Source organism: Ambystoma mexicanum, chromosome 1q (genome assembly GCF_040938575.1).
Source record: "Ambystoma mexicanum isolate Mex_15411 chromosome 1q, UKY_AmexF1_1, whole genome shotgun sequence".
Lineage (NCBI taxonomy): Eukaryota > Metazoa > Chordata > Amphibia > Caudata > Ambystomatidae > Ambystoma > Ambystoma mexicanum.
Window position 1 is genome coordinate 35,557,234 of NC_090922.1, and position 27,334 is coordinate 35,584,567.

At 46.6% G+C, this 27,334-nt stretch overlaps 1 protein-coding gene across 2 annotated transcripts in view; it reads right to left on the reverse strand.

The window, feature by feature from the left end:
• Nucleotides 1–27,334, reverse strand: part of KARS1 (lysyl-tRNA synthetase 1) — a 273,069-nt gene that overhangs the window by 32,040 nt on the left and 213,695 nt on the right. For both annotated transcript variants that reach the window (XM_069635464.1, XM_069635463.1), the window contains one exon: nucleotides 23,045–23,188. In XM_069635464.1, coding sequence (XP_069491565.1) covers nucleotides 23,045–23,188 — 144 coding nt within the window. The remainder of the gene's footprint in view (nucleotides 1–23,044; nucleotides 23,189–27,334) is intronic.

Consider the following 27,334-nt stretch of genomic DNA (forward strand, 5'->3'; position numbering starts at 1 on the left):
GGTGCTGCTGCTAATGATGTTCCTTTTGTCTCGTTGCAGGTTCTGCTTCTCCGAGGGAATAGCTGGACACGGTGAGCGCCACGTTGCAAGCTGCAAAGTAACGCAAAGCGTGTTGTCTTGCTCAGGTGTGGTTTAAATAGCCCCAACAAAATAGTCCAGGTAAAGTAGTCCCTAGGCTGCCACACCCAAAACACTAGACTGCATAGCTTGGTTCTTAGGAACCAAGCTATGTGGATGCCTCCATGTTGGCTGACAATACAATAAAGTAGTTCCCAAGCACATTGTTTTTCATGGTGTATAAGCCTGGCGCCATAGGTGCCAGGAGTGGCCCCCACGAGGGATTTTGAAGAGGATGCCAGGCTCTAGAGGCCCGAGTCCTGAGCCCTGACTCCACCTGGCCAATGGGTTTGCCAGAGGGGGTTTTGGGCGCGGGTCGTGACAGCACTCCCCCCCCTAAGGCCCCTCCCATGGTGTTCCTTCTGTCTGGCCCAGGTTTGGTTGGGAAGTTCCAATGGAATTTCCTGATTAGACGTGGTGCATGGATATTCTCACTGGGCTCCCAGGATCTATCTTGTGGTCCAAATCCTTTCCAATCGACGAGATAATATAGCTTGGTCCTAGAGTATTTAGAGTCCAAGATATCTTTGACTTCGAATTCTGGTTCTCCGTCAACAAGTATGGGCTTAGGTGGTGTCCCAATCTGTGTGCTGGGTTGCATTGGTTTCAGGAGGGACACATGGAATACCGGGTGGATGTGTAGATTAGGTGGTAAATCCAGTTTCACGGCTGCTGGGTTGATAATTGCCTTAATGGTATAGGGTCCTAAGAATCTGGGATGAAGGGTCCGGGTTCCCTTGATGGGTACGAATTTAGCGGCTAACCAAACTTGGTCTCCTACTTGATAATCAGGGACCTTTTTCCGGTGTTGGTCGGCGAATCTCTTGTTTTTCTTTGGCATGAATAAGGTGTTCCATTGCCCTTTTGAAAGCCTGAGTAATGTTAGTGTGTAGAGTCTTTACCGCTGGCATTTCCAAGCTGGCTGGAAGGTCTAGTTCAGAGGTAGGTGGATGTCTGCCATTAAGGGTATAGAAGGGCGTTTGTCCCGTGCTTGAATGCAAAGAATTGTTACATGCATATTTGGCTATCCAAAGTAGGTCTTTCCAATTCCTTTGTTCGAGGTGCAGCATGCACCGTAAATATTGCTCAAGTGTCTGATTAGTTCTCTCCGTTTGGCCGTCCGTTTGGGGATGGTGACTGGTAGATAGCCGAACGTTGATCTGCACCATTGCACAACATTTTTTCCAGATGTTTGAAACAAACTGGCTGCCTCGATCAGAGACCAGTGCTGAAGAGAAGCCATGTAGTTTAACCACGCCCTCCAGGAACACTTTTGCTAAAGTGGCTGCGTCTGGGAGGCCTTTGAGAGGAATAAAATGGGCCATCTTCGAGAATAAGTCCACAACTACAAGGATGGTGTTGAACCCTTGGCTTGGAGGTAGATCAGTGATGAAGTCAAGGGAAAGAGTGTGCCATGGAACTGGAGGAATGTCCAATGGTTGTAGGAGACCAGATGGTTTTTGTTTCTGTGATTTATTTTGTGCGCAGACAGCGCAGGACTGAATATACTGAATGATGTCCTTACGCCAGGTAGGCCACCAAAATTCTTTCACCTTAGCTAGGGTTTTGGGGATCCCAGGATGCCCTTCGATCAGTGAATCGTGATAGTTTGAAATAATATGCTGTTGTAATTCCTTCTTGGGTACATATAGGCGATCTCTAAAAAAGGGTAGATGGTCCTTGATGGTATATTGTTCTCCTTGAGTTTGCCATGCGAGATAGGCATCAGGATTCATTGTCCGTTGGATTTCTTTTGTAGTTCTGCTTGTGTTAAGACTGTCGTGATACCCAAGAGTTTATCTTCAGGTGTAATAGGTACTGGGTCTGGATTTGTATATACTATTTCATCTATGCCCATGCAAGATAAGGCATCCGCCTTTCCATTTGTGACTCCTGGTCGAAATGTGATTACATAATCATATTCGGCGAAGAAAAGGGCCCACCGTAATTGGTGCGAGGATTGGGCCTTGGCTGTTTTGAGATATTGCAGGTTTTGGTGGTCTGTGATGACTGTAATGGTGTCTGGCCCCCAGAAGGTAGTGCCTCCAAGCTTTAATGGCGGATTTGATAGCCAGGAGTTCCTTGTACGTGATGGCATAATTAATCTCTGGAGGTGAGAACTTTTTCGACCAGAAGGCCACAGGATGTAGCTGGCCGGTTTCCGGGTCTCTCTGTGAAAGGACAGCCCCCATTGCGAGACTGGACGCATCAGTTTCAACGACATAAGGGAGGTCTGGACGAGGATGTCGCAGGATTGGAGCGGAGGTAAACCTTTGTTTAAATTCCTGAAAGGCTTCTTCTGTCCAAGCAAACTTTTTATTGTTTTTTCTTAATAGTACTGTGATGGGTGCACAACCTGAGAGAAGTCTGGGATGAACTGGCGGTAGAAGTTTGCAAAGCCCAGCAGGCTTTGTACCCCTTTCAGAGACGTCGGTGAAGGCCATTTCAGAATGGCATCTACCTTGTGCACGTCCATTCTGATGCCTCCTGGAGTAAGGATAAAACCAAGAAATTCTACTTCGGTGACGTGAAAAAAGCATTTTTCAAGCTTTGCAAACAAGCAATGTTGAGGACTGAACGAACGTGCCCGACATGATCTTGTTCCGAGGCTGAGTATACTAAGATGTCGTCTATGTACACTAAGGCGCACACATCAATGAACTTCCTTAAGACGTCATTCATGAAATATTGGAATGCCGCAGGAGCGTTGCACAACCCGAATGGCATGACTTGATATTCAAACAAGCTGTACTTAGTACGGAAGGCGGTTTTCCATTCATCTCCTTTTCTGACTCGGACCAGGTGGTACACTCCTCGAAGTTCCAATTTGGTATAAATCTGGGCATCTTTAACTTGGTATAGCATCTCAGGGATAAGTGGCAAGGGGTAGCGGTTCTTCACTGTGATCTGGTTCAATGCGCGGTAGTCAACACAGGTTCTCAAGTCTCCTTCCTTTTTCGGTACGAAGAACAAAGGACTGGCGGGGGACTTCGAAGGACGGATAAATCCGTTTGCAAGGTACTGGTCTAAATAGGATTTCAAATTAAGGTTTTCTGGTTCTGTGAGAGCGTAGATCCTGCCGCAAGGGATTTGTGCACTAGGAACAAGGTCGATCTGACAGTCATAGGGCCTGTGTGGCGGCAATGTATTGGCTTAGTCCTTTCGGAAAATATCCTGGAAATCATGGTATTCATTTGGCAAGGTATTAGTTGCTCACTGTCGATCCGGGAGTTATGGGGATACAGATGTCGGGTTTCTCCTATTGGTAATAGCAGGCAGGGGAGCAGTCACCGGGGAAGGTTAATTTTCGTGCCCGCCAGTGTATCAAAGGGTTGTGAGCAACCAACCATGGCATCCCTAGTATTAGACTGAAACTGAGGTGCCTTGATGAGATCGAATGAAATAGACTCTCGATGTCCATCCTGGCACAGCAAGGTTACCCTGGCTGTGCACTGGGTTACTGGTCCGGAAGAGATTTCTGTCCCATCCACGGTGGCTACCTTGTCCATAGTTGGCTTAGAACACAAAGGAAGCCCCATCTCTGCTACCAGTTCTTGATCAATATAATTTCCAACTGCTCCGCTACCGATGGATGCTTCAACGGCATGCATTCTTGCTGACTGTTGGTGGTTAAGATCACTGGTATTGCAAAGTGCAAGGTCAGCAACTCTTTCTTCTCACTCAACAAACTGACCTCTACGTTTGTCAAGCTTGGTAGTTTTCCGATTCCTTAGCTTCATCCTTCTCTGTGGCCCCGACTGTTCTTCTTGGGGGTTTTACTGGACAGTCCTTCAGGAAATGTCCTGGTTTCCCACAATACAAACAAAGCTGTTGTCTTCTTTTGTCCTGCTCTTGTTTTGTTAATGGAGGCCATATGCCTCCAATCTGCATGGGTTATACAGCATTTTCAGGTACAGAGGTGCGTTTTTCCTTGGTCGAACATACACGGTCCGAGGGTCCGTCTTAGACCGGTCTGCCTTTCGGTCCTGCAACCGGTGGTCTAGCGCACGACCGGATTTATGAATTCTGCACAGTCTCTGGGTGGATCAACCACCTGGGCTAAGATGTCCTTTAATTCGCCTCGTAAGCCTCGATGGAATAACGTGGTTCTTTTGTTTTCTGGCCACCTAGCTCCGGCAACCAGTCTGTTGAAGGTAGCAATGTACGTTAACAAGTCTGGATTCCCCTGTCGGAGGGACAAGAGTTCATGGTCTACTGCTTGTTCCTGGGTATGGCGAGCAAAAAGTTTTTCCATTTCTCTCTGGAACACCCCAAAGTCATGCAATAGAGGATCGTAATGGGTTACTAACGGCACCGACCAATCTGCTGCACTACCACTCAGATATGATAAAACAAATGCTACCCGAGCTTGGTCGTTTGGAAATGCTCCAGGCCTACAAAGAAAATGAAGGCGGCACTGATTGTTGAATGCTGCATACTTCCGTGGGTCGCCTCAGAACCTTTCTGGTGATGCCAGGGGCACTGTTCCAGGTAACGTGATCTGTACCGGAGTGGGTGGTATGGCAGGGTTTTGCATCATTGGATTGCTTCCAGGTAGAGGTGACTGTCCTGCCCGTGATTGCAAGTATTGCCTGCTAATCTCTTCAGTGCGTTCTTAGGTCACTATTAGGTCTCTCCGGAGGGCATTTGTCTCTTGTCGGGCAGAATGAACCTCAGCACAAAGCTCTCCTAGTAATTGGGCCAATTGGTCCATTTCTGATGTCTCCATGGCGCCCAGGTGGATTTGTTATGGTAGGCTTCGCTTTCCGTTACGCTCACCTGGTATCCACGCAGGGTTACTCGCTGGTATGCTTCTCCGCTTTGCCGTGAGGTGGTCTGCGGGGAGGGTTCTGCCTTGTGGTAGAATTAGGCGTGCTCTCCGCCCTGCCTTCTTTGCAGGGGTGCGCTGTCTTTCATGGGCTAGTGCGGTCCAGTTACTTCACTGACGCCGGCCAGTTTGATATTGTTCAGGTAGGTCTTATTGCTGTTCTTTAGTTTTGTTGCTATCCTGCATGCCTTTCTTTGTTTAAAATGTCTCTTCTTTCTCCTTTAGATATGCAGAGCTTCAGCGCGGCGAACCGGCTTGGTTGAGCCCCGCTGGTAAATGATGGCGCATTAAGAGCGCTATGATGCGGTAAGTAAGCACTATGCGCAGTGCTGCGAAGTCTTGCCTTTGCTGACCTGTGTTTTACTTCCTTGTAGGTTGCAGTGTTCTTCAGCGCAAGTGGAATGTCCGGAGTGGTGCCAGCCGAGAGGCGACCAGCCAGGTAATCCTTTTGAGCAGTTCGTAATTTGTAAATGTCTCACTGCTTTCTTTAATGTTGCCTCTATCTTCCTCTTTCAGGTCGTTCTGTCCGGATTCGTGCAGTATGCTGATTCGAGGAAGCTGTTCTGAGGAGCTGCGAGTGTTTAAAGATGAAGACTGCAGGTAAGATGCTGCTGCTAATGATGTTCCTTTTGTCTCCTTGCAGGTTCTGCTTCTCCGAGGTTCGAGGGAATAGCTGGACACGGTGAGCGTCACGTTGCAAGCTGCAAAGTAACGCAAAGCGTGTTTTCTTGCTCGGGTGTGGTTTAAATAGCCCCAACAAAATAGTCCAGGTAAAGTAGTCCCTAGGCTGCCACACCCAAAACACTAGACCGCATAGCTTGGTTCTTAGGAACCAAGCTATGTGGATGCCTCCATGTTGGCTGACAATACAATAAAGTAGTTCCCAAGCACATTGTTTTTCATGGTGTATGAGCCTGGCGCCATGGTGACTCCACCTGGCCAATGGGTTTGCCAGAGGGGGTTTTGGGCGAGGGTCGTGACATCGGTTGGACAATAGCAATGTTCTTTACGAACTTTGCATAAGGGCGACCAGTTATCTGGGTGGAAAAAAACAATCTGAGGGACCTCGACGAGTGAGGGATCTTTGGTACACTACACGTCACGTAGGGATAGTGTTACAGGCACACCCATGTCGACGTCCCCTTTTGATGCTCAAAAGACAAGATGCAATATTCTGCGGTTACCACTGGATGTCGGACTATGCACAGCATGTGATTTGAGGCAGATTAACAAACAATCAGAAATCAAGTCCTTAAAATCCAGCAAAGTTGCTGGGGGTCTCCAGGATGGAGGGAATCGACACATTTTTGAGAATTCTCCCTAACAAAGACCAACAAAGGACAGTTACGGCCCTTCAATCTTCCAATCTTCCTCAATTCTGCAGTCCTGCACTCTGGTGAGGGGACTTCGATGAGTAGGATCGTGCCTCTGGTGGTCCAACTGGAGCTCACCAAAGTTCTGGGCGGATACGTCCACGCCAAGACGTTGCATTGCAAATGGGTCAGAGGTCTGGTATTCGCGGTCTGCAGCTCTGGAAGGTCACAGCACCTCGGGCGATGGCTCGATTTGTAGTACTGCTTGAGGCTAGTTGGTCCCACCAGCCAAAGGGAAGGAGTCCTCTTTGGAGCTCCTCTGTCGTTAAGAAAACTGGGTCCGAACAGAAGTGGTCGCTTCACAGTTACTAGAAGGGTGTGCAGGCGTTTCTGGTAGTCTTCAGCTTGCTTCTTCTGTTCCAGTGGCCGACTTGCCTTCCGCCTAAGGAAACTCACCTATTATTTAGTTTTCCAACTCACTATTCTGCAAACTCTCAGCATTTTACAGAAAGGGGCGGGTGGCTGTCCAATCGGGACAGCCAGCCCCCCAGTGGGAACTGGTTCCATTCAGGCACGTTAGCAGACAAGGGCAGGGGAGTGTTAAGCTCCTCCCCTGCTTCCTGTCCTCGTAGAGAGAATGGAGCCTAGCCGGGAACACCCAAGGGTTCCTGCCAAAGGAAAAACACACATTCAGACCTCCCCCTCCCAGAATGATAAAAGAATGGCTAATAAAGGACAACCATGATAGATCTGGCAAAATAAAGAAAGGAGCTAACATGTGAGAACATAGGTGACCCTATTTTGCATAACCGAGTCTGAATACAGTCTGCGGTAACAAATAGCACAATAGTTGGTAGAACACGTCCACTGCCACTAGCCATAACTATAGGGTTGTCTAGGCGACTAAGTTGTCACAGTAGCAGAGAGAAGGTATCCCCTTAGCCCTCCACATAGGATAGTGTGTGCTAATCTCTCATAGGATAACATTTTAGGAGGGATACAAAGTATCCCACCATCTTCATAAGAACAGTCATTTTTAAGAATAGTTAAAGAATCTCAAAGGAGGACCCAAAGGGTCCCCCAGCAACACTGCACATAGGGTGCTGTGTGCTGCAAAAGTTAAGTACAGATGCCTTAAAGAGATATGGAGGAAAGCAGATGCCATAGAGAATAAGTAAAACACAGAACAGAGTTCCAAAAGTTAGAGCCCATAAGTTTGAATGAGGGGAAAAAAGGCTCCCCTCATTCAGGATAGAAAGAAAAAGGTCCAGAAGTGCAGCAAAAAGTGCTTGGGGTCTCACTAGGAGAGGCAATTAAGCATAAAACTAATAAGTCTTCCTACCAGTCACTTTACAGAGTTCGAACTTGGGACTCTGCAAACCGAACTTGTGAGACTAGGCCTCTTCATGTAGTTGCAGCTCTCCAGCACGAAGAGGGGCCTTGTAGGACTACCTCATTTGTGTCCGCTCCAAGGGTGGTCTTTCGCTGCTTGATCACGGTGTTCATCTCTGCAGCCCGCCTTCATCATGTCCTGGGGTCCCCCTGAGGTCAGAATTGTGGTGTTCGCCAGGTTTCTCCAGCTGTCGATTCACAGGAACAGTTTCAACAGAGCACAGAACCTCCGACCAGCTGGACCCAATTCCAGGGATCTTTGCACCAGCGACCCACAGACCACGTCAGAACAAACACACAAATAAGTGGGCCCAGCGGATTCAGACACTTCTTGGGTGGCTGCGGATTAAACTGTAGGTGATTTTACATACCCATTTCTACCACCTTTCGGTAGTCCTAAGCCTGCCACTCCTTTTCCAAGCTGTGATCACCCAAGGATCCCCACTGAGGCTTCCCGTAAGGTGCTGGGATTTGGAAAGGACCCCTAAAGAACTTTGCTTACTCGGTTCTCTATCTTGGAACCCTTTTGCCAACACTTGTTCTGCTCTTCTAAGAGACTGACTCTAAAAAAGGGGCTAACTTTGGGACCTTTAATTCTTGGGGCAACATGCCCCATCTTCTTTAGAAGGGAAGGGCTTTAAGTGCTCTGGCCTTATTTTGTAAGGCAAGAGTGATTATGTTTGTACTGTTTTCTTGATTTTTTACTTGAATCTGATCTGTCTAAAAAAGGAAAGTGTTGGTGCTTTTTAGCAAGAGCACCCCATGTGTAATTTTTATGTTAATAGAGTGTGTTAAGTAATTTTACGAATCTTTTAATTCCATTGCAAAATGTATGTTTCTATTCCTAATACATACAGCTTGTTAGGACAGTTTTTCTCAAGTCCAACTAATGGCTTAGTAAAACCATTCAACCGAGGCAGTACAAGACTCCACTCTTAGTATAAGGCTGTACCACACCTGAGTATATGGTAGCATAGACAGAGCAGCCAGGTTGACCTCAGGAGGGAGAGAGGGCAGTAGAATCATTACAAATGTAATTGTCATACACATGATCCAAAGAAACACTGAAACACTTTGTATTGTAAAAATAAGGGGTTTATTAAATACAGGTAGGCCCAGATAAATCTAGGGGGTAAGTAAGTACTAACACATATTAAATCACAATATAAAACCACAACACTATACTTTAAAGTACACAGACCCAAGTATAGACCTTATTTGAAGTACCGAACAGTAGTTCTAGGGAAGTCAAAAACTTTTTGTGCATATTTGTATGCACATTTAGTATAGGTCAAGCCTATTCTTGGGGAGTAAAACCCTATGGTTACTTTTTACAATTACATTCAGTAATGCAAGGGTAGTAGACCCTTCCAGTTGTATAATGATTCTTAGCACAAATCACTTAATCAGTCAACTGGACAATATACTTTTGGTGAATAGTGAAACACTTCTAGGTGCAGTAAAAACCTATAACTACTTGTGTCATAACACACAGTTATACTAGGTGAGTAAAACCTAAGGATGTAACGTACAATTACAGGTGCTTTTGAAATCAGGGAACCCCAGATTGAGGTAAGCAGTAACTCTTGTAACTTATTTTGGATGGCACACAGCTAACACAAAGTAAGTAAAACCCACATACTTTGTTTAACCTCACAATGGAGGGGGAAAGTAAACCCCAATGTTACACTTTACTGAATAGTTACTCTAGGTAGGCAACAACCTAATGCAGACTTATTAAGGACAGGTTAGCAGCAAGTCAGGGGAAGCCAGACCCAGTTGGGGGACACTCATACAATTATCCTCAAGGAACTAATCTGGTGATACCAACACTTTACTTTTGGGAAGAGGCACAACCTAATCACAGGAGAGTCAAATACCGCCACATCAACTTTCTATTAGGCTGGAAGAACAGTGGCTAAGGAAGAAAATATGTTTTTTTAAAAACTTAATTATTGCACACAGTTACAGCACATACGACAATGCATTACTTACCGTAAAAGCATTTCTGATGGTTGTATCTGCTTAGATTCACATGCTGTGCATAGTCCGATATCCAGTGGTCACTGCGGAGTATTGCATTTTGTTTTTCGTAGTCAAAAAGGGGACGTCGACAAGGCGTGTCTGTAACACTATCCCTATAGTGACGTGCAGTGTACCCACAACCCCTCACGCGTCGAGGTCCCTCTGTATTTTTTCTGCCCTGGGGGAGCCTTCTATACGTGAGTGAGTACAGAAAAGAGAGAGATGTAGAAAGATGTCTATGTTCCTTCCATCCGAGCGGGGAGGAAGGGTGGGCGCATGTGAATCTAAGCAGATACAACCATCAGAAATGCTTTTACGGTAAGTAATGCATTGTCTTCTGATGTTTGTTAATCTGCTTAGAATCGCATGCTGTGCATAGACTAGCGAGCAGTACCCGGAGTTGGAGGTGGGTTGTGAGAAGGAACAGTAGAGAAAAGATGTCTTAATACTGCTTGTCCCACCTGGGAATCAGATCTAGAGTGAGCATCTAGACAGTAGTGTTTTGTAAAGGTGTGTACAGAACTCCAGGTTGCCACTTTGCAAATGGACTCGAGGGGAATGTTTGCAATGAATGCTATGGATGCCCCAGTGCCTCCAGTAGAGTGTGCTCTTGGCTTGAAGGGTAGTTCGCTCTTAGCAAGAGTGTAACAGAGAGTGGTGCATTGAACAATCCATCTAGATATAGTGGACTTTGAGACTGCATCTCCTTCTCTTCCTGCTGCCACCGAGGCAAAGAACTGATTAGTCTTTCTCAGTGGCCTAGTTCTTTCCATATAAAACATGACAGCTCTGCGCACATCGAGTGTATGCAGGCTCTTTTCTCCCAAATTGGAAGGGTTTTTAAAGAACGTTGGTAGTTCTATTGACTGGTTGACATGGAATTTCGATATGAATTTCGGTGCAAACCTTGGGTGTGTGCATAGAACCACCTTATCTTTGTGAATTGTTAAGAAGGGGTCTAGAATAGAAAGAGCCTGTAGTTCACTTACTCTCCTAATGGTGGTGATAGCTATTAGGAAATCAGTCTTAAGGGTGAGGTCCTTAAGAGTTGCCTTGTGCATGGGTTCAAAGGGTGAGCCCATGAGCCTGGTAAGTACCACATTAAGGTCCCAGCCGGGAGCTGGGTTTGCCATCGGAGGGTGCATTCTCTTTACCCCCTCCATGAAGGCTTTGATAACTGGGACTTTCCACCATGACACCTTAAGTTGAGAGGTGGTGTATGCAGAAAGTGCTGCTAGATGGATTTTTATAGAATTGAACACTAGACCCGAGTCCAGTAAATGGGTCAGGTAAAGGACAATTTGTGTGGGAGAGCAGTGGACTGGGTTGATGCTCTTACCTCTACGCCAGATGACAAATCTCTTCCACTTGCTAGAATAGCAATGTCGAGTGTTGGGTTTTCCTGCTTCTCTGAGAATGTCCATGCATCTCTGAGGGAGTTGTAAATGGCCAAATTCTATGACCTCAGGAGCCAGGCTGCCAAGTTCATGTTCTGTGGGCATGGGTGTAGTGTCTTGCCCTTGTCCTGTGACAGCAAGTTGTACGGGCAGGGCAGTTTCACTGGTGGGGACAAGGACATATCCATCAGGTGTGCAAACCATGGTTGGCGGGCCCACATCGGGGCTATCAGTATCATGGTGACTGGTTCCTGGTGCATCTTGTGCACTAACTTGTTCAGCAGAGGAGTCGGGGGGTTGGGGGGGATCTTGAGCGTAAACAAATTTCTCTGACCATGGTATCCAAAGACCGTTCCCCTTGGAGCGGTTCTGTGGGTATCTGGAGGCGTAATCTAGGCATTGTGAGTTCTCCAGAGTTGCGAACAGGTCTATTTCTGGGAAGTCCCATTGTGTGAAGACGATGTCTTCGTGTAACCGCCATTCGTACTCTGAGGGAAGTCTCTGCCGAGTTCGTCTGCTAGCAGATTGAGTTCCCCTGGTACATGTTGTGACAATAGGAACATATTGTGTCTGAGAGCCCACTTCCAGATGTTCTGGGACAGCTTGGACAGTCCTGGAGAGTGAGTGCCCCCTTGCTTGTTGAGGTAGTACATGGCTGCGGTGCTGTCCATGAGGACCATCACTGTCTTCCCTTGTAGGTGTGTCTGGAAGGCTTTTAGTGCCTTGAACACCGCAAGTAGCTCTAATACGTTTATGTGCTTGGAAGCTACGCTCCGAGTCCAAACTCCGTGAGCAGTCTGATGGGATAGGTGAGCCCCCCCATCATGTGAGGGAAGCGTCTGTAGTTAGAGTGGCTTCCACTGCGGGGGTGGCGAATGGTTTCCCCATTACCAGGTTTTCCTTCGACCACAACCGTAGCGAGAGAACCAAGGCCTGCAAGATCACCACTAGATCGTCCCATTGTCCGCTGGCCTGACACCACTGGCTGTTGAGCCACTCTTGCATTGGGCGCAGGCACGCGTGAGGTACCAAATAAATACAGGACGCCATCATTCCTAGCAAGCGCATTCCTTTGCGTACCGTCACCTCTCGACCGGCCACATATTGAGGGATCTGAAACAGCATATTTTGGACCCTCTCGTTGGAGGGGAAGACGAGGCCGTCCTTTGTTCGAATTAGAGCCCCTAGGAATTGTTTGATTTGGCTGGGGTCTAAGCTGGACTTCTTCTCGTTGATGGAGAAGCCCAGTTGGAACAAAAGGTCTACAGTCTTTTGGGTGTTTGAGAAGCATGTCTCGTAGGACTCCCCTGTTATGAGCCAATCGTCGAGGTAAGGGTATACCGGTATGGACAACCTGCGCAGGTGGGCCGCTGCCACTACCTTAGTGAATACCCTCGGTGCAGACGCTATGCCGAAGGGTAGCAATCTGAACTGGTAGTGTTTGCCCTCTATCATGAACCGGAGGTATTTTCTGTGCGCTGGCAACATCAAAATATGAAAGTATGCATCTTTCATGTCTAGTGTTGTCATGTAGTCCCCCCGAGATAGCAGGGGAATTACCTCCTGTAATGTTACCATACGAAATTTTTGTGGTTTTACAAATTTGTTCGCTGGGCGCAGATCTAGTACAGGGCGCATGGTTAGGTCCTTTTTGGGTACAAGGAAGTACACTGAATAAATACCTTCTATTACCTGAGATAGGGGCACAACCTCTATTGCTCCTTTCTGTAGCAGCTGTTCTACTTCTTGCAGGAAGATGACGAGGTGTTCTGGTGACAGGCGTCGTCCCCTTGGAGGTCTGTAGGTGGGGGACCGATTGAACTCTATACAGTACCCGTGGGCTACGGTTGACAATACCCACCGGTCTGATGTTATTCCCTCCCATGCCGATAGGAACAATGTTATCCGGCCCCCCAACCGGAGACGCATGGGAGGGGACCCGAACCTTCGGGTCATTTGGTGTTACTTGCCGGGGGGCCTCTGCGGCTGGAGCCCTGGCCTCTGCCCTTGCCACGGCGTTGTCCTCTTTGGTTATACTGGTTACCGGTACCCTGATTAGAGGGCCAGTTGCCCGCAGTGTAATGCTGTTGCTGGCCACGAAAAAAAGCGCTTGTTCCCAAATCCCCGCCTGTTTGGAGGCTTTGAGATTTGGTCGAATTCTTTCTTCACATTTTCCAGTACGTCGTCCACTGCCCTTCCAAAGAGATTTGACTCTTCTATTGGCTTATTAATGAGTGACGCCTGCGTTTCTGCCTTGAAACCGGAATTGCGAAGCCAGATGTGACGCTTCAGCAGAATTCCCTACACCCAAAGAACGGCCAGCAGTTTCTGCCGCATCAAGAGTGTTCTTAATGATGCTCTGGTTGACCAGAGCTCCTTCTGTAACTGTAGCCAATAAGCAAGTCCTTCGAGGTTCAGGGGCTTCTTCGATGTCCTGTTTAAGCTTTCCCCATTGAGCATCAGCATAGCTTGCCAACAATGTATTATTATTGGCAATCCTAATTGAAAACGCTGCCGAGGCGGAAATTCTTTTGCCCAAGGCATAAAGCTTTTTCCCCTTCTTTATCTGGGGGTGCCTCGCTGGTTGACAGTGGAACCCCAGCCCTCTTCCTTGTGTTAGTCACCACTAAGGAGTCCGGGACTGAGTGACCCCTGATATATAATGGGTCTGACTGAGAGGGTGAGAACAATTTCTCGATTCTTGGATTGATCCCTCTTACCAGCGCGGGGGTGGACAGCGATGGGGTGAGTCGTCTCTTAACCGAGGCGAGGATAGGAATAGTTTGACTAGTGGGAGGTTTTTCTTTAATAATCCTTTCGACAAAATCAGTATCTGGGGTGACCTCCCCAGTTTCAACTTCAAAATGCGCTGCTGCCTCCCTCAGTAGCGCATTGAAGATGGGCTGATCGTCTACTGGAGATGGGTTCCTGACCGGTGTGGTCCGGAGAAGAAATGTCTATAATGTCGGGGTCTGTAGACCCTGATGGCGACTGTCAGGGCTGTGAGCCACCTTCACCTGGGTCCTCCTCGTAGCCCTCCTCACCTATGTTAGTGTCATCATGAAAACCTTCTTTCTCTTGTTGGTCTTCATTATTCACAAACTCATCCTCTTCCTCGAAGTGAGAGTCCTCTTCAGTGAGGTCGTAAGTTCATGTCTTCCTGTAGGGGGATAAAGAGCTTCGGGTATTTAGCCCATGGCCCCTCCTGGAGTACCTCCCTTGGCCTCTTGGGTGTCCCATTTTCTGGGATGGCCATGAACCGGTCTAGCTTGTCCATACATGACTGGAACCTCTCTACAGTCCAGTAAGGTAGGCCAGAGCGGTCTGGGAGTGAAAAGTGAGTTTCCTCTCCCTGTAGTTGCTTAGTTCTGTCCCATAGCGTTGAAGATGGAGTCCCTTCGCCTTCTGAGAAACCTTCTCGCTGGCTAGGGTCTTCTGTCGACGGTGGGATCTGTCCCAGCCTACCCTTCGGCGTCCTCTGCGTTTCTTTGGCCTTGTGAGCCGTTTTCGACGTGTCACCCGCCATCCGTCTCTGGCCGTCTTTAGAAGCTATATGCGCAAGGCTTTCGGCGATCAGCTCCTCCGTCGAGGGAACGCTCGCCGTCGCGCTAGGCAGTGGCGAGTCTTATTGGCAACGTACACACTCTTGCGAGGCGCGTCACCTGAGGATTTGGGGTTAGCTCCCTTATTTACAGAAAGCCCAGTCGCCGGTCACGGAAGCAGTGGCGGGGAGGGCTTGCGACCCTTACGGTCGGCGGAAGACGCCGGTGGACCCGACGCCTCCGTTGATGCTATGGCTGCCGTCGTCTTCGACGAATGCGTGCCGTGGGGTATGTGCTTATGTGTTTTTCTGTGTTCGTCCTTGTCGCCAGGGTGTTCATCCCCATAAGCGGGGCGTGAGCCGGGCTTGTCGGGGCCGGGGATGGACGATGAGGAGCGGGAATGCTCCTTCCAGAGGTCTACAACCTCCATTGCGGAAGCCGTGTAATCACTGTCCTCATTACATTCGGCGGCGGCGGCAGCTGGCGAGGAGTCAGACATTGCATAGGCTGCCCACCTTTTGACCCTGCGGTCCTTTAAAGTTTTGGGTTTAAGTAACTTACAGGCCGCACAGCCGTCCTCTTTGTGATCGAGGGGCAAGCAACGGTTACACCGTTTATGCTCGTCCTTCCAGGTAAACTTGCCCTTGCAACGTGGGCAAAACCTAAAGGGCGTCCTCTCCATAGCTGAGGGCATGAAATGCGATTATGACCTTGAAAGAGAGGGAGGGGAAAGAGAAAGGCATTCTCAGAGTGAAACAAAGAAATGACCAACAACCCCACTCTCCCTACTGTGTTAGGCCGGCGAGGCCAGGCCACGTGTTCGGCAGCGCCGAAGGATCTCCTCCGCTCGTCCCTCCGTCGAAGATCTTGCTCGGCAGAGAATAGCTTGGCAGCTACGTCGAGGGAGGGATCTATGTGATAGTTAATAATAATAAACGACCAAGGGTCGAGGAAATGATTTCGCAATGTCTCTCGAGGAGCTCCGCATAAAGGCGACCAATAACTGGGCAGAAAAAAACAATCTTGAGGGACCTCGACGCGCGAGGGGTTGTGGGTACACTGCACGTCACTATAGGGACAGTGTTAGACACGCCCTGTCGACGTCCCCTTTTCGACTACGAAAAACAAAATGCAATACTCCGCAGTGACCACTGGATGTCGGACTATGCAGAGCATGTGATTCTAAGCAGATTAACAAACATCAGAAATATATATATATATATATATATGATCACATTTCCATCAGTACATTTTACACAATTACTCTGCTTCTGAGTATGAGTTTTCGAGTTCAGCTTGTTTGCCAAATATTGTTTGTACGTGGCCCATATATTGCAGCACCGAGTCCATGTATAGCTCTTCTGTGTCTTTTGTCCATAGCATATCTCTGTCCCAGTCCGCTTTAGTTGGCGGAGTTACATATTTCCACTTCATTAATATTGCTCTTTTGGCTATGAACAGCAAGTTTAAAAGTTTGCCATGTCGGGTTCATTTTTCCCACCGCGCCCAACAGGCACAAGCGTGGTGTTCACTCCACAGGCTGATCTGCCATTTCATCCAGAGCTGCACAAACCTCTGCCCAGTAGTCGCTCAGCTTTATGCATGCCCAGAGCATATGATATATAAATGATATATATTTGCGTCTTCTGAGTGGCACCTCGGACAGGTTCCCGGTGTGGGGGGATAAATTTGTTTAAGCCTTAAAGGGGTGTAATGTGTCCTATGCACTATTTTATAATGTATTAGTTTGTATCTAGAATTGCTAAATATTTGTTTGGTCAATTCACAGATCTGGATCCATTTGTGGTCCTCTATTTGTTGCCCCAGGTCCTGTTCCCACTTGTTTCTGGCCGTGTGGTTCCCTGCTGGGCGCGTCTGAACTATAACTTTATATAATGCTGAGGCTGTGACTTTGTGTCCCCCCTGTAAACATATATCCAAACCCCATGTTTATCTCTGGTTCTTCTCGTGCTCCCAGATCAGGTGGTGGGCTCCCTGGGTTGAGAAAGTTTGTGGCCCATTGGGCGGTATAGTGCGCCTGTGCTGCCAAGTAGTAAAGCTCTAAGTCCGGTGCCATCAACCCACCCCTTGGATATGTATCAGTTAATGTCCTCCGACTTAGCCTGGGATGCCCTCCCCACACAAACGGGACACAAGCACTTTTCATTTTAGCAAACAGAGCGCGACCCGGCCATACCGGCACTGTAGGAAGAAAAGATGTTAACCATACTTTTAAGAATAGTGTATCACACATTCAAGATCAGTAAGAACTTCTGTAACTGTTCACTCTTAGAATTACATTTACCAACCAACTCTTTACAAGTAAGTAACTTTGAAACACTTATTTTCTTTTCCAAGCACAAGTCCCAATCCCTTGACAGTCTTTCCCTTATTCTTGGAGCATGAGTGTTCTCAGTGGCAGAAGGGGGGCCACTAGGACTAGTGACCACAGGCAGTGTCAGAATAGGTTCTTTAGTAGCAAAAGTCAGAGTTCCTTAGGAAAACTGGGCAAACAGTTAAGTATTTCACTTAAGAGTTAGAAGAGGGTCCAAGAGCTTCGCAGAAGACACCCTAGCAGGATTCTAGCAGTGAGACTGGGTGCACTGGACGAGGGACCTCCAAACCACAGAAAACGCCACTTAACTACACAGAAATCCTAACCGCTTATGGTAAGTACATACCCAAGTCAACAGTACCTCAGCATTGAACAAGCTTTTGCAGCAGGAGAACTTCAGGGTCTGCAGCCGAATACCCGGTCCATGGATTCCTTGTCGTGGAGACTGAAACCAAGATTTCAGAAGGGACTTTGCAGCAGGGATCGAATAATAAGGCTCTAGGCAAGGTTTCCCTCGCGGCTGAATGCGGTTCTGCAGATTTGGCGCCTTTTCAAGGAGCACAGAAGACAGAAAATCGCAGTTGAATTCTTGTCGTTTTAACAGACCAGCACTCTGGTGAGGGGACTTTTTGGACTCGATTCGTGTCTCTGGAGATTCACCACAATGCCCACGAAGTTTCAACGACATTCGGAAGACCGTGCACCCCACGATGGCTCGAGGTCACAGGGTATTGCAACAACGCAAGGTCGCAGCAACGCGTGGGATGGCTCAAAATGCAGGTCTTCTTCAGTCTTTTGGGTCTCACCAGGCTCTGGGTCGGGGTCATTGTTTTCGGAGGCCCCTGGCCGATTGGAAGGAAGGGCTACAGCAGGCTCCAGTTACACAGCAGGGTCTCCGGTTGCTGGAAATAGTTTCTGCCGCTTTTCCTTCATCCTCTTCAGTTTAAGTTCCAGTGGTCGACAGGTCTTCAGCTCGAGGTTCCCAGTATTTATCAGGAATTACAGCACAACCTCTGCATTCTCTCCCTGCATTTTACAAGAAGTGGAGGTCTGGTTGTCCAATCAGGACAGCCAGACCCCCACTGGGATTTGTCCCCATTCAAGCAAGGCGTAAAACAAAGGGCTGGGGAGTTTCCGACTCCCCCCTCACTTCCTACTCTCACAGACAGACTGGAGCCTGGGCGGGGAGTCCAGGCGATTCCCGCCAAAGACAAAAATCACACAAAGGAATTTCCTGCCTTGGATGTCAGGGGAAGGAACAAGAAACAAAAAGAAACACTAAACTGAAGACGGGGGCCATTTAGGTAAAAATTGACACCCTTAGGTCCCTTTACTGCAGCTGTGAACACAGCCCGCGGTAAAGGTGCACCAAATTAATACAAGGTATCACTGCCACCAGCCATTGAAGGTAAGCTTGTCACTGTAACAGAATTGTTACAGTTTTAGTGTGAAAGGGGATACATTGCATCTCCCCAGCACTCCACATAAGGTGGGGTGTGCTGGTTTCACTTAAAATGTTAAAGGGATCCAAAGATCCTTTCTACCAGTTCACTCAAGGTTAGCAAAAGAAAATTAAAAGGGGAGCCCCTAGGGCAAGCCAGCAACAGACACTTATTACCAATAAGTTGTTAAAGAAGATAACTTTAAAACGACACTATGGAGAGTCTTAAAAATGACACCCATAAAAAGAGTTAAAAATTATGTGAGTGTGGAAAAAGGTTCTCACTCACTGAGGTATTAATGAAAAAATCCCACTAATAAAGCAAAAAAGTTCTGGGGTTGAACCAGGAAAGGAAGATTTACCAGTTCTGTGCAAATCTTTCCTAACATAGCTTAATTTTTATACATACCAACCTGAGTTATTGAGAGTGATCTGTGCATGTATCTAACTGATTCAACCACCAACCCCACACTCCTGACTCTCGGGCTAACTGCTAGTCACCTACCTTGATAGAGTTTGGCTAGACTTTAGTGCATTTTCCTGTCCACCAGCACAGGGTGGCCTCTCAGAATCTGCACACAGGGTTGATTCTAAAAATGCATATTAACAGGGGCCGAGGGAAAAATGAGCCCAATCTCGATGGCCCTTAAAACTGTCAATCAATCCAGGCCACCCATACAGAAGTTGGATGAACAGCCCAGGGACTTATACTGGATTAAAAGCTTAACGGTCAGCTGTCATGTCCTATACCGCCAACGAGAGGCATCTGCCAGGGATGCCCTTTATCCACATTAATATTTGCAATGTTGATCGAGCCAGTAGCACAAAGGGACCGCTCCTGCGCCACTATAATTGGGGCAGGGGAGGGGGGTTGAATCAGTTCAGCTTCACCATAAAACTGCATTATATGCAGATGAACTTTGTATTTTATGTGCAATTCCATTGTCACACTGCCAAAATGGTCTCTCTGCTCGACTTAAGCTTCAGGGTTTAAGATTACATAAAATCTTATATACTTAATATTTCCGAATTACCTATAATGGTTAAAACATTAACAGGGAGATATGATTTTTTGTGGAATAGGAACCCCTTGAAACATTTAGGCTTATACCTCACAACAGTGCATGATTAATTATTTCTGAAGCGGTTTGCAGGAATCTTGGGGGAATACCTAGCAAAATGGGGCAAACCCAAAATGTCCTGGCTGGTGAGGAGAACCGCAGTACTAGACTTACAAGCACAGGTCCTTAATTTTGTTTGGGCTAAAAGATTACCCAGAGTCTCTCGGCACACAATGTTGGCCGGTAGGGAACAAGGACTTTTTGGGGACCCAGATCTAGGCCACGATTTATACGCTGCACAGTTAGCCCCAGCACCATTCTAGAGTGTAGGGTCCACCCAGACATGAAACAATGGGCAAGAATATGTAATGTAATTGTCCTTTATATAGTGCCTTTTTCCATTGGTATGGCCTCAAAGAGCCGTAGGTGAACACCCTCTGGGAATCAAAGTCCAATGTATGGGAAAATTAGAGTTTAGAATGCATGTTTGCGTTTTAGCCAACGCAAAGGTAGATAGGTAGGGGTGATGAAGTCCCTGCTATCTCTCTAGATGACACTCTACAGAAGAAAGCTACTTCAGTGGATCTGGTGACACCTCTCGTGCAGACACATGCCCAGCAAACCAACGTCTCAGGTCTGGCTTCTTGGCACCTTTTTCAGGCACATTGGAAGGACGGTTGTTACAGCCGGTGACTTCTGTTTCTCGTCCTCGTCTCGGGTGAGGGAAACTTTGGGAGCAGGATCAGTTAACTGCAGGGTTAGAAGGATGCCCACAAAGTTTCAGGCAAAACTGCGCTTCAGGAGATGTTGCACAGCGATGCAGCAGAGGTGCCAGAGTATTGGTAAATTGCAGGTCGTAGAGGTAACAGCTCTTCAAGTGTTGGCTCAAAACGCAGTTAGTCTTGGGACTGGTTAGACCCACCAGTCCCAGGGAGGAAGTCGTATTCAGATCTTCCCTGTCACTTAGAAGTTGAGGTCGGGACAGCAGCGGTTACTCAGCAGGCACTGGAAGTTGCTGGTGTCGTCATCCTTCGCTGTTATCTTCGGATTCTTCTGTTCCAGTGGACGACTCTGGGTTTCAGCTACAGGACCTCTGGATTTCATGCAGGAAACCTGGATGAACCTACCAATCATATCCCATGCACCATTTAAACTTTGGGATGGCTGTCCAATGGGGACAGCCGGCCTCCTAGTCTGAAATGGTTTCTCTCAGGCACACTGTAGTACAAAGGACAGGGGAGTTTCGGCCCACTTCCTGTCTTGTCAGTCACTCAAAGGGTCCTCGCCGGCTTTCCAATTGAAGCCCGGCAAAGACAAAAAGGGACAAGGACCCACTCCCACCTAGCAGGGTAGAAGACAGAAGAAAGGACAGGCCATCTTGTTTAGAGCTAAAAAAAATAGAATTAAATAAGTACAGCCATAATATTGGGCAAATGGTGACCCTCATCTCCCCTACCGCAGCTGTGCAGACAGCATGCGATGGAAGCACACAAAAAGTTGTGTAAAAGGTACACTGCCACCAGCCTAAACAGATGTCCTGTCACAATAACCAGAGTTACCGGAGAGTCAACAAAAGGGGATACCTTGGATCCACTCGGCACTCCACATAAGGTGGGGTGTGCTGATCTAGCAAAATAAAACCCATGTAGGATAAAAAAGCATTGCCCCGGCCTTGGTAAATAATTTGCCATGTAAAAAAATAAAAAAAAATAAACAAAACAATCAGAGAAGCTCTAGGAGCCTCCGGCAACACTTCACAAAAGTGATGTGTGCTGCTTTAGTAAATTGTAGATTTAAAATTGGAGAAAAGCATGGCTCCACAAATAAATACCAAAAAAAAGGTTTCCCATAATCAAAGTAAAAGAATGAGTGAGGGTGAAAGAAGATACCTACTCAGGAGAAGTAACACAATCCAAGAATCCAGCAAAAAGCGCTGGGGAACTCTCAGGTGGAGAGAAATTTGCGCAAAGATGGAAATCTACTCAAACAGGTGATAGCTGCATTCTTATGGCAGAGGTTTTGTGCAATATGTCTTAAAGTAGTGTATGATAGCAGATGTGTGCAGGTGGGTCGGTAGCCGTGCCTTTGGCTATCTTCCATAAGCATGGAGTTTGATAGCTACCAGTGTGTCTTGGCTGGTTGCCTGGTTTCGTAGATGCAACTAAATTTAGATGGGGGTGAATTCAAAGGGCAGCAAAGTTCTATACATGGCTGTACTCTAAATGCAGCTTCATTTAGCTGAATTTAGATGGGGAGAAATCAAAAGACCGGCACATTTTGCTCAGTGGCTATATTCAAAATACAGCCAAATTAAACTCAATGACTATATAAAAAATGCAGCGGCTAAATATAGCACAGAGGCTATACTAAAATGGCACTAAATTGAACAGGGGCTATATTCAGAAAGCCGCTAGATATTGCAGTGGTTATTCTCAAAAATATAGCCGAAGTTAACTCAGTGGCTATACTAAAAAATGCAACTACATTCTACACCGAGGCTGTACTAAAAAAAAATGCAGCAAAATTCTATAGCATGGCTATACTAAAAAAGGCAGCCGAATTTAACAATGGCGGCTAAATATGACAGTGGCTATATTCAAAAGGCTCAAAAAAATAGTCATAGGTGACCTCTGCAAAAACTAACAGGGCTAAATGACCTGTTTTTTGGGAAGGTACCCACTTGAGAGTCCACAGCCACACTTTAGCTCACTGTACCTTTCACAGAAGCGAAATATCCATTTGCATCTCGGTCTTACTCCCGCACCAACATTTTTTTTCTTTTAATAAACGCATCAGAGCGTGGATCTATGTTGTGATTGAGACGTCCTATAACTGGTGGGAATGTCACCCGAGATTTGAATTGTTTGTAACGCTGAAAACCGCCATTGTAGGCCAACCTCGTGTTTCCCTACAACAAAGGAAGCCCTAAAATACTAAATGGCAGACAGCAGGACTATACTCTCGTAACCCCAAAGAGCCCAATAATGAACACTCGTCTACCAATGCGGTAAAACGGCTTGGACTGCTGGTGAAGCCCACATTAAAGTACAGCCAACACTAGCCTATTCCCTAAAACCAATGAGGTTTATACAATTCCCCCAAAGGATAAATGGGGTGCGTAGGCAGCACCCCGGAGACATTGAGCATTATGGGTGACCCAGGACCATATATATTGTACAAGAGTGAAAGGGGGCTGCAATGGCAGGGGGGCTTCAAGAGAAGTCCCCCTGGCTACTAAAAACAGGCGAATTAAAAACAGAAGAATAAAGCAAAAAGTTTTAAGTGTCCTAGAAAGTGGCCATATAATCCCCAAAAGAAGAACACTTTTTTTTTTTAAAACAAGACATCTAACAAATACATGTATTGCTCTGCAAGTGCCCTTATTTTGAGAATCCTAAAGCTACAATAGAATGATGTGGCGATTAGGCAAAGCGTTAACATACCACAGCACAATTTGCAAACCAACCCTTTTTGTATAAGCTGCCCATTAGTAAATCTAGTAACAAATGCTAGTCTTCCTGTAGCACAAAAGTACCATGCACATTTACATGACCAATTATCTACTCATGCAGTTACACCAATCCTGAATTTACCTTAATATTATTTGAATCCGTTAGGAACATGGTAAGCCGGTCCAGACCCATTCCCCAACCGGCTGTCGGAGGTAGCCCATACTCCAAAGCAGTGCAGAAGTTTTCATCTATAAACATGGCCTCATCATCACCAGCAGCTTTAGCCTAAATGCGGAGGAAAGGTAGAGAAAACTTGTCATTTTGTAATAGGTTCAGCATATCCGCACTGCAGTATTTTGTCTAACCTGCAAATCCTCAATTTACAAGGATTCAAGTGTGTGCAGCCCTACAGATAAGGTGTCCAACTGCCATTTTTACAACATACAAAAATAGGCATATACTTACTAAAAATACACCTACTAACAAAAATAGTAAACTGAAACCTAGAAGCCTGGCCCCTCGGCTTTCACCCAGACATCTCCACTGATCTGCTTGGAGAGGCAGTATACGTATTGCCACAGGAAATAACTACTAGAATTGCCTGATCCAAAAAGGTACAAAATGTATCTTAATGTGAAAGAATAACCAGGTATGAAGAAATATTTATTACAAAATGTTTTAACTTGATTATAATATACTCCCAGTGGGCATGGTACTTCCTTTTGTTACTTCAAAGAAAATGGGGAGTCAAATTCTCCCACTTCAAACTCTTTTCTGGAGTACCGAGTTTGTGTATGTGTTTACAGTCACAGAAAGGGTTATAATAAAGTGGGTCCAGAATAGCTAGGGGAAAAAGTAATGTGTGTGGAAATAAAAGTTTAGCGTGGCACGAGAGAGACAATAGCAGTCAGATTTCCTAAGTAAAGAATTGACTTCTTCAGACCAGTCTTTAGTTCTACCCATCTAATACTGACTAGGAAACATTAGGGCCATGTGCTACAATGGCTTCCTTGGCAATGGAAGATCGACTACAATGCACCAGCTTTTAAGAGATTTGGCCACAGATTTCAGGGTGAGGGGTGTGAAACCAACTATCCTAAAGGCACACGGTTTCGAAAAGAGAAAGACCAAACTATTGTTATTGTAGAACAGTTAAGCTTCACTCAAGTGAGGAAGTAATTGTGATGGACAGGTACAGTTGGCTCCACAATCAACCAACCAACCACCCCTCCTCCCCCCCGCACTCCCAAACGAATATACTACACCATATATACCTAAAAATATATACTTTATTATAGGGATACACAAAATAGTACTTTAAAATACACTAGATCAATACCCGTCTTTTCTAATTTGACACAATGAAATGCTCTGCACCCACCACAGGATGGATGCCTATGGAAAGCATGTGAATCTAAGCAGATTCACAAGCCTCAAATATATATATATATTTCTGAGACTTGTGGATCTGCTTAGATCAGATGCTATGCATAGGCCGACATCTAGCGGTAGAGTATTACATGATTTGTTTTCGAAACTCGAAAAGGGACGTTGATTGGGCGTGTCAGTAATACTATCCCTAGTGTGAAGTCTATTGTACCCATGGTCCTTCACGTGTCGCAGTCCCTCAGATTGTTTTTTTCCTGCCATCGTAGTTGGATGCTAGTTTGCAGTTCTTCAGGCTGATGCCTTTGATTAGAAAAAGTTCATCTTCGACTTACAATTTTTTCGCTAACAGCACACCCCCTCCCATCGCCCGCCGCAAGATATGCTGCAGCGGAGTTTGACAGACGGAGCCATTGTCGACAACCGAACAATCGCCTTGACGGACACTGACCGTGGTCTATCACAGTAGGGAGAGTGGGGGGAGGCCATACTTCTTTAGAGAATACCTAATCTCTTCCCCTCATTTCCTTCTCTTCGCTGTGCTGCCATTCCCACTAAAGACACCTTTTAAGTTTTGCCCGTCCTGCAATAGGAAGTAACCCCTGGGTAGCGTGTAACCACCGTCTTCCATGGGATCACACAGAAAAGAACTGCAAATTTTGCAAGCTCTTTCAACACAAAACATTCAAGGACCATGGAACAAAATGCTTGGCCGCCCAAGCCATTCAGGCCGAGGCCTCCATTGATGGCACAGTCGGTGTCCTAAGTGATGCCAAGGGCGAACAAGATTTGACAGACTCCCACGTGCGAGCGCTCGACTCCATAAAGCAGGCCAGTGGTCCCGTTACGGAGACTACACCGACTCAAGCATGCACATTACATTCCACAACAAGCACACATACCCCACGGTCGACCCCGCTGTCGACATTGAAAGCCACGCGGTGTCAAAGGAAAGGTCCTCGAAAACATCCCTGTCTTCTGGGCCATCGCGCTTATTAGGGAGAATTCTCAAAAATATGTTAATTCCCTTCACCTTAGAGACCCCCAGCAACTTTGCTGGATTTTGAGGACTTGATTTCTTTACCTGGAGAGAGTGTGACCCTTTTTCCCCACTCTCTCATGTATTTTGATGTGTTTTACATCCGTTTTCTTTGGTTATGGAGTCTAACCAACTCTATAGGCATCATCTTTTTCAATTGTGTCGCACAGCACCATCAGTGCAGTGGCACAGGGAAGCCTTTCAGGCTTTCCCAAGGTGTAACAACCTTCTCGGGGATAAACTACTGTTTCCCCAGAGTAAGTAAAGTGAAATTGACTATACTAGTTGTTAGGCAGAATTGAATGCAGTACCCTCTGGGACCACCACACACAATTAGGACTACAGGTGTCAGCAAGACCAAGCTTTGGTATAAGTCTGTACAACACAGTATGTTGGTAGCGAGCTGAGCAGCCAGGCTTAGCTCAAAAGTGAATGTGAGCAGTACAAGTAGTTACACAAAGGACTTTCAATCACAGTGGTTCAAGTAGATACTTATACTCAAGGTTTCTTGGTAAAACACTGATTAATTTATCAACACAATCATTTATAAAACATTTCACTAGAAGGCGGCAATTTAGTATTATAGACCAATACACAATACAAAACTAAGTTTTTGAGACAGTTTGAGCTCCATTGAAAAAGGAGCCAAATGGCAGTTCAGTTACTTAGCAGTGAGCAAAAAGGACAAAAGTAAGTAGATTATACTTTTTAGGCAGTGCAAATAGTTTCAGTTCACCAGAATAGTTCAATTCAAGTCAATAGGCCAGGCCAAAGTCAATGGGCTAGTGTTCTAAATAGGAAAGAGCAGCTCTGGTATGAAACAGTAAAGTGTTGGCAAAAGTTCTCAGAAGTAGTCTAGCTGAAAAAGAATCATTTGTTGGGTCACAAGCTGATTAGGCCTGCAAGTTTCACAAACTTTCACCGCAGGAGTGGCGTTCTCCCAATCGGGTTGGCACAGTACCTTTGTATGAAGAAAACAAATGTTGCTGAAGTCGTGGTTCCTGGCAGTTCCTGCAGATCTCACTGTTCCTGAGCCTCAGTCGTGGGGACAAGAGGGAGGACATCAGGGGACTCCTGCACTGCACAGGATCGTTGAAGAAAGCAAACAAAATTGAGTCACTTCAGTTTCCAGTAGCTGTACATTCAAGAACACAAACTCTGGTGTCCCTCTCCCTGGTTAATCCTAACCAGCCCTGAGAATGGTATCCAGGTGTCTTATGAGTTGATTGGTTCCACCAATTCAAAGGAAGAAGCCGCCCTTGAAGGAGCTGCTCTGTCGAATGGAGTTTGGCTATTCGGACCTGCAGCAGGGCTTCACCGGGCAAACCAACGGTCCAGTGGTTGCAGCAGCAGTCCTCTTCCAGCTCGTCTTCGGTTCTTTCGTTCCAGTGATCAACTCTGCCTTCCAGTCCTGGAGACTTGCCTTTTAAACAGTTTGTTTCATTCCAGCCTAGCTGTCACTCACCCAGCAAGGTGGCTGTCCTTGCCGGACAGTCAGCCAGCCAATGACGCCAGAGTGCATTTGAGTCTCCTAGGAGACTAAGCACAGCGAGTGTCGGACACCTCCCTCACTTCCTGCAGACCCCAGACACTCAGACACCAAGGGCGGACTTCAGTCCTGAAGCCCGCCAAAGGCACACAAACAAAAGGGACAAAACCTGGTTTGGTGCGCAGAGACAAATATAGAAGGACCTTTCCAAAAAGAAATGGCGAAAACAGAGTCCCCCGACATCCTCCCCTTGTCCCCACGACTGAGGCCCAGGAACAGCGAGATCTGCAGGAACAGAAGTCATCAGCTGCATCTTTTTCTTCTTTGAAAGGTACTGTAGAACAAGACAGGGTACTTGCCTCTCGTGGTGAAAGTGCTTGAAAATTTTGCAACTCGCAGGCCTAATCAGCTTGTGACCCAACATATGATTCTCCTTTTTACAAACTACTTCCAAGAACTTGTGCAGAGACTTTTCCGTTTAACTACCAGAACCGCTTTATCCTATCCAAAACTTTTG